The sequence below is a fragment of the Haemorhous mexicanus genome, chromosome 3, assembly GCF_027477595.1.
Source record: "Haemorhous mexicanus isolate bHaeMex1 chromosome 3, bHaeMex1.pri, whole genome shotgun sequence".
Lineage (NCBI taxonomy): Eukaryota > Metazoa > Chordata > Aves > Passeriformes > Fringillidae > Haemorhous > Haemorhous mexicanus.
This window is the reverse complement of record NC_082343.1, coordinates 31436658-31451617: the sequence shown is the minus strand read 5'-3', so window position 1 is coordinate 31451617 and position 14960 is coordinate 31436658. Positions and strand designations below refer to the sequence as shown.

The 14960-nt window shown below is 40.2% G+C and overlaps 1 protein-coding gene across 1 annotated transcript in view; it reads right to left on the bottom strand.

Annotated features, from left to right (window-relative positions):
* Nucleotides 1-14434, bottom strand: part of RPS6KA2 (ribosomal protein S6 kinase A2) — a 162285-nt gene extending 147851 nt beyond the window's left edge. Inside the window, exon 1 of the mRNA XM_059841252.1 lies at nucleotides 13600-14434. Coding sequence (XP_059697235.1) covers nucleotides 13600-13698 — 99 coding nt within the window. The 5' untranslated portion in view covers nucleotides 13699-14434. The remainder of the gene's footprint in view (nucleotides 1-13599) is intronic.
* Nucleotides 14435-14960: the final 526 nt, after the last annotated feature.

Genomic DNA, 14960 nt, shown 5'->3' with positions numbered 1-14960 from the left:
CCTCATTTGCAATTCAGAGGCAAATTGTAAGGAGGCTGTGCCAGTGATCAGTTTTAACTCCAGTTTGTGGGGTACAGGTATGTAGCCAGGTCTTGGCTGAAAAATTTAGCAGCTTCACCAAGTGTCACCAAGCAGAAATCTTGCTTTGCTATTTACACATCCTGCAAACATCAGAAAATGTCAAAATTTTGGAGACTGACCCGCTTGACTGTCCAGCATGCAAATATGAGACACCAAACTAAGTAATTTGATAGTGTTTAGTCATATGCAACAGAATTTAAAAGCAATTATTATTATTCTGTTATACTATTTCAATTACAGCATCAGTAAACACCAATATTTTTCCCAGACCCCCTTACTTCAAATATTCCTGCCTCAGGATTCATCATTGCACCCGCAAAGCCTCTCTTGCCAGTTTAAATATCCACTTTTATCCAAAGAAATCAATTATTCATGTCATCAAAGCAACTATGAGCTAGCAAGACAGGATATTTCAAGCAAACACTGATATTCTACTATAATTCTGCAATAAGGTTTCTAAAACCTTGTAAGTTATTATACTATGATATTTTTTTCTGATTTATTAGTTGCCAGACTTTTTACTAACTTATATAGGATTTTTAAAATAATTCTACTGAAAATTAGTCTTTTTTTTTTATGTTCTGTGAGTTTTTTATTCCATAAATTATAGCCTCTTTTTACCCCTTGTTATATCAAATTTTAAGTGACTTCAAGCAAATATCTTTCATACATTTCCACACAAAGATGATCACTGGATTCCAAAGAGGAAAAAACCCCAGTATTATACTTCATTGCCTGCTCCTTATAGCAAAATCATCTCAGTAACCTTGATAAAATACACTGCTAGTGACTTCTCCTGCCTCACCCATTACATTAGAAGCAGGAATAGCAAACAGAAGAGCTTGCTTACTTCATTTTAAGGAAAAACATTGGTAAAAGACAGCACTATTACGATAAATACCATCACTGCTGGGGACTATAGTATTGCAAAGCCCAAATATTGACACAGGTAAATAGACTAATCCATTTGCTTCTGTAGCAAATGCAAACACTTCTCATGAAAAAAAATCCTATTTTGCTTCCTGGCATCAAAGTCTAGCAATGTTCTGAAAAGAGGGTAGTGAGAAATCCCCATTTCTTATCAAGCTGTCCCCTTCTCTCCCACCATCTCCCTCTGTTTGGATGTTTAGTGGCCAAGAAATTTGTTCCCACTCCCTGTTCCTTCGTTTTGGGGTAGCAGTGTTGTCCTTTTCTATAGGCCTCTATTTTCAACAATCTTACAGGAACATTATGTCTTCAAGAACACTATTTTTTCTCCCTTTCTCTGTTAAATTTGACAGTGCTTTCATAGCAAAGGGCCAGAAACGGGTGTGGGGGCATGAATAAGGTTTTTTTAGGAACCTAGGCTAAAAATGAATCCAAATCAACAATTCAGTTTTTCAGTCAATTGCCTGTGTTCACACAGATGACTACATGACAGACAAACAGCACACTGACACACCACCATTTCAGAAAAGTAAAGGAAAACCAGAGTAATACTCTGAAATTTTGGTTTGCATCCCTGCAGGAATAACAGAACACCTCATTCATCCACTACTAGCTGGGGACACCAGCAGTTCAAGATTCACTTTGCTGGTTTTATTTAGGAAATATGCCTTGATGAGTTTCTAGTTTAGGAGGAAAGAACAAGACACTCTTTAAGATCCAAGACAAGAGTTTGAATTACACTGTGACAAAGAGAGATTCCTGATTTGACAGTCTCAATATATTTTAGAGGCCACATGGATAAAATACTGTGATTTCAGATCCAGATGTGTTGCTATGGGCACTTTATCCTGCAACACTATCAAATTCAGCCTTCTAGGTTCACAGGCTTGGCCAGGGGATAACCCTCTTGTACACATTCAGTCATGAGGACACTAATTTTGTGCTAGCCCAAAAGTTGGTAATAATACAAGATGTGCTTAAACATTAAACTACATGGGGTTTTTTGGTTGGTTGTTTTTGGTTTTTTTCCTCCCTTTTTAGAGTCCTTGTTGGCAACTTGAGGCCACCAGCCAGAAGACAGAGAAGCCAAGGAAGTTTACCTAGAGTGGGTTGTTAAAGCATTCTGCTACATCTCAAGTTTTGGAAATAAGGAAGGAATGCTCTACTGTCAACAACAATGCCAGTCTGCCATGGTGTTAAGTGTCCCAACAAAAGCAATACAAGTTTTCTTCTGATTCAGATCTCATTACAGTTCCAGGGAGGGAAAAAAGAGCAATTCAATTTGCATTTCCTTTTAATCATGCAGGTTTGCACTGGTTTAGGCTTTATGGCACTGTAAATTTAACAGAAGTAGCCCTTAACTGCAAGGGTAAGGTGCTTTCAATTGAAGATCTCTTATAATAAATTAATAAATTAATGCAGGCTAGTTTTAACTTTGTCATGGAAATCCCAAGATGAACAACTACCCAGTTTTCTCCTTTCAGGAAGTTGAAATGGATGATGAACGAGCAGAAACCATGAAACTTTGCATGATTTTACATCTCTAGAATGACAAAGGACCAAATCATCATCTCATTTTTACTGTGGGTTTTTTTCACCAAGGTTCAAAAGAAAACACAGAGAGTGAAAAACATAGAGGCACAACAGGCACAAAAGTTGTCGTGCAACACAAAATGTGAACATTGTTATCTTTATTTCACTATTTTCTAAGACATTGAGGATGCCATAGTAACCATGCCTCAAAGTCAGAGTAGAAGTGCTGTGGAAACTGTACTATATAAAGCTAAATTCCCAGACAGACAGACAGACAGACAGACGCTCATGCTCAACTGGGAGCAGAGCTGAGTCAGAGGTATGAAACCCTCAGTGACTGTGAGGCAAGGGGACTCCCTAAGAGTTTTTTCTGCTGCTCTCCCTGAAGAAGAAATGATCACAAGACATTCAAACTACAGAAAGCCAGAGCACAGAGACATTTGAAGAGAAACAGGCAAGGACTGAAGTATATGAGATAGGGACAATTCTGAGATGTGCAGGAAATGCTGCATCTGGGATTTGCTCCAGAGCCATCTGACCAGTGCCCGGCCTCAGAGGTGAGTATCATCTCTGAATCAGCCTTCCTCAAACAAAGTTTTGTTTTTACTGATGACTGCCCAGTTACCTCAGCAAAGTGAGGGTGGGAAGTACCTAAACAGATGCAGCATGAGAAAAGCAAAAACACGTGACTGCATTGTTTGAGTCGAAAGCATAAAACAAAAAAGCTGAATCAGACGAGTGAGAGGGTGAGGGAGAAGGAAAAAGCAGAACTGTTACCTTACAAGGGAAACATCTGAGAAGGCAAAGTGAGTTGCAGGAGACACCAGGAGGCAAGAGCCTGGTCTCAAGGGTACAATTTCCATGAGCGTGGAGCTCAGCATTTCCACAGTCCAGCGGCATGATTCTACACCAGAGCACAGCACATTCAGATCTCCAACCTTTATTTACAAGAGGGAAGAAAAGCCTGCAGATGAGAGTAAAGAATCATATCCCAGGAGGGCAAAACAACCGAATTTCTTCTCTTCAGAAACTGAAAAGTGGGAAGTTGATGTGGCTCCCTGAAGAGATGATACAAAATCCCAGACAACAACAGCTCTGATAACCAGAAAGATAAATGAGTGCTTGTAGACCATAGCAGTACTCCATGGAGAGAGCTCTATTCTTATTTCTCTCTCAGTCCCATGAATTTCACACCCAGCAGAAGGATTTTAAAAGCTAGGGTAAAAGGACAAACTTTCTCTTGGCTGTGGTGCATACAGCCTGTTAATGTTTTTTAAGCCCCCACTTCCCTGGGGATTGGTTATATTTACCATGGCTGTGCCTGCAGTTAACAAGGAGGAGGAAGAGAAGAACACAAAAAAGAAGGCAAAAAGCAAACCCTAAACTGATCAATAGAAGAAAAAGTGGTCAAGAGCAGAAGCAAGGGACTGATCTGTTTTTCATAAATAAGACTCTTCATAAAAGTTATGTTTTTGAAATTACCCAGATCATCTGCATTGGAAAAGAGTACAGTTTTAATTCACTCATTTCACACGTGTTATGAGAAAGATAGAAGCACTAAGTCAAAACCTTAAAACTTTCCTTACAACTCCAGGGAAACAACTCCTGCCATAACATGACAAATGTCGGCCTATTACAGCATTTCTTTCAATACAAACATTACTCAAATTAATTTTATGACTTCTTTTACAACCTGTTAGAGAGAGAAAAAATGCTTTTAAACCAAGCAAGGGAAAAATTGCAACTGGCACCATTCACATAATTATCTTTGTTATGGGTAACTTAAACACTTTCACAGCAGAATACCCATCTCCAAGAGTAAATTGGTATGTAAGCTGTATCCTGATGTGGGGAGAGATTTTCAAAAAGGCAGCTGGGATAACACATGTATCTTTTGGCAGATAATCACAAGAAGTAGTCTGTGCTGTGGAAGTGACAATCCACAGAATCATTAATGGTGTTCCTTCTAATGTCCCATATGGGTTTTTCTGTCTGGGAAAAATGAAAAATTTGTTTGCTAGAATAAAAAATATCCCTGTTGCAGAGAAGACTTTCAGAAATTCATTTCACACCATCAGGCAAAAGATGGTATTAGGCTTTTTTTCTTCAGGACACGGTCTTTCAGAGAAAAGCAAAAAGCAAATACAGATGGAGTTCCTCTGCTGTGTGAGAAGGGGTGCTGAAGCACCAATGGCATTAACAGGCATAGGAAAAGAAGACCTCTGCATGCTGCCATAATTATACTGGTGGAACAGGGGAAAGCAGGTGAATAAATAGTTCCCACTTTGCAGACAAAGTTCTGTGGCCCACCATCCTTATCAGCATTGCTGCTTGGAATATTATATTGTGACATTAATTTTTCTGCAAAGTTATGAAAAGAAAAAGTAGGTGCACTTGAAGTATGTTTTTAGTATGGATTCTTCAATTACACAAATGCATAAAAACTTGAAATCATGGGGGAAAAAACAAATATCAGCAATTGATTTTGGGAAACTGGTTTGTCTCCAGCTCTGCTAACATGGGTGATGTTTTGTCTTGGATCAGTTTGTAGTTAACATGGTATGCACAGCCATCTTTTTTCAGACCAGAGAAAATGCCCCCAAAGTGCTTATCCTTTTGACATAACAGCTTGATTTAGCCCCAAAGATAAGGATAATTCACATTAAATTTTTTTAAAGGAGAAGGCAAAGCCTCCCCTCAATCCCCCCACAGCTTAGTTTGACCCAGCTTCTGCTTTATTAGCTTTATGTATTTTCTGCCTTACAATTGCTAAAACTTCACCATGAACAAAAGAGGATAAAATAACAAAAATAGAACAGTATTATCATCATAAACCTGGACAACTTCACAGTGCTGGAGAGAATGAGAGGGATTAATTTATGCCTACTTCAGTGGGGACTTTCTTGCCTTTACAAGACAGAGCACTTTTCTATGTGGACTCATATAACACACTTTCACCCATTTCTTGAGTAAGCCCAACCATGTGGTCTTCCTTTGGAAGTAGAATTTGAAGAGAAGTTGACAGAAGTAAGAGCTAAGATTAACTAGCATACTTTGCTTTCCTCCTTCTATGCCTATTTCACTGGTTGCCACATACAGTGAAGGTAGCTCTCAAGGGTACAAGAATCTGAAAAACAAGAACAGATACATAATCTTCTCCATTCTTTCAAATTTAGGCACTGCAATGTGTTTAAATCAGCCGTACAATGCCAACACATGAAAATCATTTGCATTTTGAAAACATCTTGGTTTAGCTATCCTAATAGTGTTGATTTAACTGAATATTAAGGAGTTTGTTTTGGAACAAAAATAAGTGATTTTACTTGCCAGAAAAGAGCTTCAAGTTTTTTATGACATAATGAAATGTTATAAAAAAACCTTCTGAAGCATGTTTTATTTAACATCTGCACACACTAAATACTAAAAAATTCAAATCTAGTGATATGAATTGGTCTTGAGCTGTGCCACAGAAATAACCTAACATATAGGCTTGCTTTCAGATTACGCTTTAGTAATAATTGCAATGCATAACCATACAGGGATAAAGTAGAAACTGTGCAGACTAGCAGCAGATCCAGCTGGGTTTCAGATATTTAGAGAGATGGCTTTTCAATTAATACAATTACCATTTTTAATTGCTGTCCCAGACATGTTCTAGGCACAGAGATTGCATAATACAGGAAAGACTGCCATGGAGCTCCGCTGATGCAGAAGTTCAAGACTAAGATATCTTTCAGAGTCACAGAACCTGTCCACTAGTTGCTGGCAATGTGAAGGGAGAGAAAACAAAGTTGAAGTGATGTAGGATTTTCTTTGTTACTCACTAGAAAAAAGGAACAGAAATTTCAAGAAAAGAAAAGAAAAGAAATTTCAAGAAAAAAAAAGAAAAGAAATTTCAAGAAAAAAAAAGAAAAGAAATTTCAAGAAAAGAAATTTCAAGAAATTTCAAGAAAAGACAAGAAAAGACAAGAAAAGACAAGACAAGACAAGACAAGACAAGACAAGACAAGACAAGACAAGACAAGACAAGAAAAGAAAAGAAAAGAAAAGAAAAGAAAAGAAAAGAAAAGAAAAGAAAAGAAAAGAAAAGAAAAGAAAAGTGAATGTTAGAGATAAACCCACACACTCTGCTCACCCCACCGTTTACTCACAACAATTATTTGAAGTAAAACTATTTACTACTTTCTGCCAGTCATACACAGGATCAGATTTGGCCCTGCAGGAGAGAGGCGTGACACTCTTGAATTACATCTGGACTTTACATGAGTTCACGTGCTAAGGTTTAATGAGTCAAGTGTCATTTTGCCAATTAATATCATTACCTACCACCTGAAGGCACACTGGCAAACTCTGTCTTCCCTTCTTGCCTATGCACTGCTACACAATGTCTAATAATACACTGCAATCTGAGAAAAAGGTTTTCTTCATTAGAAACTTTCTGGTTCTGTCTTCTGTTCTCTAAAAGTTTTGCATTTCCAGTACCCTTGAACTCCTGGCTCTCAGCTAGAAGAGAGATGTAAATTCTCCTACATCTCACAGTAAAAGCAGCTCTGCTGAAATACTGATACATTTCAAATACAGTACACTTCAAAGTAGTGAGAGAGATTGAACAGCAAAGGAGAACTGCTCCCTTCCAAGCCTTCCAAAACCATGCTGTGGCCACCCCATCACCATCCATGCACTCACTGAGGAAATGTGCACCCCAAACTGTTTGCCTGGAAGGCACTTCCCTGCATGTGAATCATAGCTGTCATGCAAGGGCCTTGAATGGATGGACCACTTGCTTGCTTCCTTACACATCCTCAGTCAGAAAGCTATTTTCAAGGCAGATTTAGTAATCCCATTGCTCTTTTTCATTTCCTGAAACTTTGCTCTCCAGGAAGCAAAACAGAAAGCTCTGTGTAGGAGCTGATGGTAACACACACGCACAGAGTGTGTCCTGTCTGCAGAACCAACTGCTGCTTCTCTGCAGTACTTGGAGACTTTATTAACAGCAAACACTTTTATGGAATCCTTGCTGAACTGGGACAGCAGGTCCTGTTAAGTGAACAAAAGGAAATGACTAGAAAATATTTAGATGAAAAGTATTTGTACTTGAGTAACTAGTAAATCAACATAAAGGAGGGTTTTTGTTCTGATTTCTGTCTTACTTTAGAAATACTTCCAGTCACCTGTGATGACACAAATGCAGAAAGCACACACAAAAGGAGTCTGAGACTAGCAGAAAAATGCATGAAGCAAATGCTATTAATAATGAAAACAGATGTAGGAGAACTAAACCCTGTGAGAACGGACTTCTTGTGCCACAGGGTCAGGCAGGTCATCATACTATGAGCTAAAACTTCAAATAAAATTACACTTGCATATAGCTACATTACTGCAAATAAATGCTCAGCTGCCCACAGGTTCCAACCAGTCCCTGAGGTTCAGCTCCTCATCTCCCACACACAGATGCTCCAGGCACAGGGAACAGGGCACTACCTGGCTCAGAGCATGGAAGGGCACTGCCTTCTCCCTTTCAGTCAATCCATCGCTGGTTTGTAGGCATGGTTGGATCCCATCTGTGGATCAGACATCATCAGGACTCATGCCACAACCAAATGAAGACCTCTTCTGCTAGATGATGATGCCATGCCCCTGCTCTATGCCCAAACATCCATGTACCCTGGCTGTGACCAGAGACTGAGTTTAGTTGTATGATCTCTGTCAGAATTCATCTGACACCAGAGCTCATGGATCAGCTCTGTCAGCACTGGCTTGGATGCCAAATACCATCATATCCAGGAATCATGCAGACACTGAGATGGTGGAAATGGAGCATAAAATGACAATTTGGATGGGTCTTTGGCAGGGTAGGGGCCTTTGAGATATAATTGATTTTTACAAGGGACAGCTAGCATCCAAAAAAGGAAGAGATACTCCCTTACAATGTCACTGTAACTGGGCCAGGGTCTTGCTCCTGGAAATCCCTAACTTTCAGAAAGGAGAAGGACATTTTTCCCACCCTTCCAGAAAGACTGAGAAAAGGGTGGGAAAAGACTGAACAGTTTCCAAATGCATAAAAATCATGCTGCAAAGAAAAGGAAAGCCCTTTTCACAGTTACAGTGGGGGAACTAGACGACACAGGCTTGAACTGCCTTAAGGAAACTTGTGTTAGATATTTGGAAAAACCTCAAGTGCTAGGGATAATGATGCAAAATATGCTACATACAGAGGTTATGGGCATTTACCACTGGAGGCTTTCAATAAGAGGTTAGAAAAATGTCTTTGATGGAAGAGTTTAGATATAGCTGATGCTGTGTAAGGAGGAAGAAGGGTCCAGATCAAGGGTTTTTAGATGTCTTCCAGTCCCAATTTTCCATGATTTTCCTGTGTACAAGTTATCCCTACATCTACGTGCTTAATCTTCCCTTTCTGTACCTCAGCAGTTAATTTGAGGCTTGTTGGAAGGCAGCTTGTGCCTCAGGCTTGTTGTATCAAGCCTGAGGCACATGAGACTTTATTTGGGATAAAGTCAGAAGTAGTTGGGGAACTGGAAACAATTCTTTCATTAAGAAAATGTACACATATGGGTATTGCACCCAAACTCAAGGTAAATAGGTAGAATAGTAACAAAGGACTTGAAAATTTATCATAATTTTCCTTTTCTCAGATGGGAAATGCAAAGCACAAAGGTCTGAACCATCTGTAATGACACAGCAAGTTGTCAAAATGAGCCTGAAAAATGGGTTTCCTGGCTCCTCAAGTGACCTATCTGAGGGATCACACACTCCTCCTGCTCTTGCTCTCTCTCCCCTCCCTGCCTCCCTTCCCCCCAGCAAACCGTGCAAGACTACAAGAACTGCAGCATTTCCTTGTAAAAGTCTTGCCTGCAGCTGGGGGCAGTCAGACACTACAGCAGTGTCGGTGCCTTCTGCTGTAACAAGAACACACATCAAAAAGATGATCATTACCAGGGGAAAAAAAGTGAAAACTAAAGCTGCCTCAGGACTTACACCTTGCAGAGATGTTCTTGGGCTGATAATCACCATCTCCCTTTAACTTGCCTTTATTCTGGCTAACATTCGATAGAAGCACTCTATTCCTCTACCAAGTGAGTAACTACAAAAGTAATAAAAAAGAATAAAGGACATACTGCTGATAAGGAACAGAATTGCTCTTTATACAAGAGCAGAAGAATTCACAAGCGTTTGCAAGCAGAGCACTGCTGCTCCAGCCCACTGTGGAAAAGGAGCAGTCGAGCTCAGCACTTTGAGGGCTCTTTCCTTAGGCTGCTGTAACTTTAACTTGTAGGAAATCAGAATCAGAGCCAAAGATTAGAACCAAAAATCTCTCACAACAAAGTAACACAAAGCCAGTGTCAGTACTTCTGCACTACTACTTTCAAGCCTGCATAGGCTCACTTCCATTTCCTACATGCCAGGGCTGGAACCCAAGGAGGACCCACGCTTGAATCATCCACAGGAGATCTTGCCTGTCAAACTGACCATGCCAAGGCACACCAGGCTCCAAATTATTTCTGAATTAATTTCCAAGAACTCTGCTAGGCTCTAAGCCCCATACATAGATTAAACATAATTTGGATTCATCATTACCAGTAAGACTAAAAACGAATTAGAAGAATTAAAGTGGAAGAATAATGAATTAAAAATATGTCAGGAACACATAAATCAGAAATGTCTACAAAAAGAATAAAAGGAAATGTTTTAATTGGTTGTTTTCTAAAAAAAAAAAAAAAAAAAAAAAAAAAAGAAAAAAAAAAAAGATGCTCCTGCATCATTGGAATAAATATTATCAAATTCTTTATAAGCTTAGGTATTTCCTAGCTTATTCCAATGGTGTATTTAAATTTTGATTTATAAATCAAGGGATATTGCTCACTGCCATAAGATGCATTCCACTGGTCTCAAAGTCTTTAGCAGATTCCCACTGTGTGTACTTTATCCTGATGGTTTCACATTCATGTTCATCAACACTCAGCAAGAACCATAAACAAAGCCCTTTCTCAGATGCACACATGCAGTTCCCATTGACTTTGCTGGATTTTCAGCTGACTTCAATCAGAACTCTGCGCATGTAGAAGGGCAAAACTTGGCTCTGCACATTCAATAAAATTACATCACTAGATACCTTTTAAATGAAGGGCAATGCAGGCCATACTGAAAAATAATATAAACTGAAACCCCTAAACTGTAGCCAAATAAATTCAAATTTCAGCCAGATTTTTCCAGAATAATAAAAAGGGCGTGAATTTTAGGCAAGATGAAATGAAACCTTAATACCGTCTCATTTACCAGAGTGCACTCTGCCTCTTTTAGCAAGACAAAGTGTGAAACCCATCTGTTTACACAAGGTGATCATCTTGTTGTTTCAGGTATAGCAATGACATTGGCATCTGAAACAATCAAGTAAACGTCAGGTTACAAGCTGTGATTTGCTAAGTCCTTTTCTGCAGCTGTATCCTGGTCCCGTAAGCCACCACTCTCATCATAAGTGAATTTGAAGTGTAGAATACCACAACAGAAAAAGTAATGAATCATTATATTAATAACTAATACTGTATTATTTTTGAAACTACTCTAATAGTGGTATTTTAAGCATATTGAATGCTTGAGCCTAGGAGTATCTATCTTAAACCCTTCAACCCTCCTTTGCAACTTGCCAAAAGAACAACATAACAAAAATCCCACACAACCTAGTAAAATCAGTTCCCTTCCAAATTTTAAATGACATTGTGCAACACAATTTCTGCCAGGTACATTAGCTAATGCACACTAAGCAAAGCAATGCCCCATGTGTTTTTTCCAAATTTCTCTGTTTTACTTTTACTCATTCCATGATGTAACAATCTGTATCTTTTTACTGCATCTTTAAAAATATCTACCTACTAGGATGAAGAATATTCTCACTTCTAAAAAAACCATCTAACAGGCTTCCTCACACTTTCTGTTTGTCTGGTAAGCACTTGTTAGCCTGCAATTACAAATTTATACACAGAAGTACTCAAGGATGAGAACCGCAGAGAAGACTTGATGTTCATGTTTGGCCATCGCCCCCTGCCCAAAGAAGTAACATTTCTGATGATTTTCACACTTAAATAGCAGAACAAATTTTATGAATAATTTTTTCTTCATAGCTGGAACAGCCCCTATTCTCCACTCCATTATAATACTGAGTCACTTTGCATCAAGTTGGTCATTACTGACAAGCCAGGGAAGAAAGGAGGGGAGTGGATGAAATGCTCTGAAGCTACATGGGTGACAGGATAAATATCAGGCTGCATCTTGAAGCAAATTATTTTAAATCAGAAAAAAATAATCATTACAGTACAACTCACATAAGGGAAAACTATTTGATAATTATTGAGAAAGTCCAGCAAATCCAGCCCTGGTGGTCAAAGGGATTGCCAAGACTTTTCCTTTTTTTTTGGTAAGTGAAACAGGAGTCTAGCCTGCTACAAGTGCTGAGTCGTACTGGTCATTGACGCTGGATTATCCAGTAAGTGAAATAATTAGTATGGTGCGATCTGTTTCTCCCCAACTATGGCACTGTCAAATGAGTAGCTATGAGGTCTGCTGGGGCTCTGCTCTTTCCAAAACAACTCCCCTCCTAACATCCCATCCTCACACTGGTGACCTGTGAAGACACTCATTTGTCTCAGAACTCCTTCAAGTAATTCCAGGTCTACTTGTCTCTGTTGGAGCACGAGCTTAGAGAATTTACAATGTGTTACAATGAACATTCATTCTAGCTTAAGCTCTGTGATTCTGGCTACACAATCTGGAAAGGAAAGGTATCCCCATCTCTCCCCTCAGTCCTACTGGGATGTGACTGTTCCAAGGAGGGAGTTATTAGTTTATTTTAAATGCATAGCATGTCTGTTTGATGATGAAAATAGAAACTTACATGATCATTTTTCAAGAAAGTTGATTTTAAATAGTTAGGAAAGAAAATAAAAACCAACAAAACACACAGGTGAAAGACTTGGCTTTTCAGCATGCCCTGTTTAAGCAATGACACATGAAGAACTTTATGTTCAAACAATTACCTGGAGCTTTAAATAGGACACTAAGGGAATAACATTTCAAAATGTATTCACACAGCGTAAGACTAATCCTCCTCCTGGGAGTACCAGTGCAAATCAGAGTAACTCCTCAGAGGTCAATTGAAGTACACCAGCACAAAATAAATGTGAGACAGAAGAGAATCAGGCCCCATCTACCTCTATATTAATGCAGAGGTTGCAGATCATCTGCAATGGTAAAGTGAACATAAATATAACTGACATCTATTCAATTGATCTCACATCCTGCCGACTATTCACAGCTCCAAATACAGGGCTGAAGAACAATGGTTTGAGGAAGGCAGGCAGAAATCCGGGTTCTAACCCATTCACACATTCCAATTTGCTAATATCTCCTACTTGAAATGCCTTCATCTCCTCACTGCTAAATCACGCAGGGTTTAAATTGACATTGTCCCCCCAGCTCCTAAAGAACAACTTCTCCTAAAACAAAGTAAATAAAAAATACCAGGAGAGATATCTGGGAGAGAAGATAAATGCAAAAAATATGTGCAAACATGAGAACCTATGGAGAATTAATCAAGAGAATCTCTGTCTAACATACCACATATATATGAAAGGCACTAGCAAACTGATTGTTTGGAAACCTAGCACTAAGAATGGTACGCATGCAGGGGAAGACTAAAATACGAGGCTATTTCAAACTACGGTGTCATTTGTGCTAATTTAAGTGGATCTGTAATTATTTCCTACAACTTCATGATGTCCTGAACCAGCTTCCTCCTCCCCTGCAAGGCTGATAAAAAGACTCTTGGCAACACACTAAATATATTATGCAATGTATTGAATACTACCGAGAAAAAGCACTGAATTACGCTGAAACAAAGAACATTAGGTGCGAATATCACCACCTCCAGGGAAAGAGCACCTTTAAGTACTTATCACATCAGTAAATGCAGGCGTTCTCTTGTACCTCCGCTACCTGCACCTAACAGCATTGGCTACATTTAACAAAGTTAAGGGGGAATTTTACCTCAAATCTACTCAGGCTCGAGCTCTTTGACCGAGACTTCTTGCGGAGATAGACGGAGAAGAAGCGGCGCACTGTGAACTTCTTCATGTTCATGTCCATCGCCCTGTCCCAGCCGCGGCGCGGAGCACGAAGGAGCTGCGGCGCCGGCGGAGAAAGCTAGCGCATCCCGATTGCCCCCTATTTATATCCACAGGCAGGAGATACTCCGAAGTGCCTGGTTTTGTTCATCGAGCCGGACACAGCGAGGTCCCTGCCGGAGCCGGGGCAGCCCGGAGCCAGCTGCCGGCTCCTCGGAGCATGAAGGCGCTGCGCTCCCTCCCGCTCCGCTCTGTTTACATCTCGGTGCGGCGAGCCCAACTCTGTCCCCGCCGCCTCTCCCCGCTCGCCTTCGGTCCCACTACGCCCAATCAGGCTGGGCTGAGGCTGCACGCAGAATCAGCGCCGGCAGATGACAGCTCCTGCGTCCCAGGCGTAGCAGGTTTCAGACAAATATTGGATGTGTCTATTGCTTTGCGCTCCCTCTCCTCTCAGTCAGGCTCTTTCAATTTCCTGCTTTCTGAATCACATGGGGAATAGGCACATGCTGCACTTCTGTTTTTAGCTCAGAATTCAGACGCTGCTATAATTACTGAGGGCTGTGGTGGTCAGATCCGAGAAGAAATCGGCTCCCCTGTGAGAGTCGCTCCTGGAAGAAAGCTGAAAGATGTCGTGCCCCCACTGCCAGAATAGAAGGGTTTGAATCTCCTTTTATTCCGGGGAGTATGCAGAATAGCACTGTGCCCCCCCCAGCCCCGAAACTGAAAAGCTCACCATATCCTGTTCACAATCACCCGCCTGCTCTACATTGAAATACCCAACACTGGCACTGCTCTGAAAATAGAAAGCACAATCTAAATGGTAAGTATTACTATTCTTATTGTACTACAGCAGGGAGCTACAGCCCTTCTAGGAGGTTAAGTATGTACATCTATTTACGGGCTGTAATTTTGAGCTGCAAGGCAAGCATGCAGACTTACAGCTGCACCCCCACCTCCCCGCAACAAAATCACATTTTTCAGCTGTTCTTCAAAAACTAATGAATCTCAGTGTGTTCCAGAGACCAAAGAGCTTTCTCTGCCTATTGCATGCACTCCAGGCTCTTTTTCCATGGCAGCCTTTCCTTTCTGGCTACCAAGGAGCACCTGGACATACCTTTCTCCCATAACCCTGGACATCACGACAGCCTGAGAAGACTTGGAGGTTAAATGACAACACCTCTCAAGACCATCAGCTCTAAAAGAGAGGTGTAGTTTGCTTTACTTGCATATCTGGGCTGTGAAATGCCTTGGCTAGCAATGTTACTTAATTTCTGCTTTTTTCTC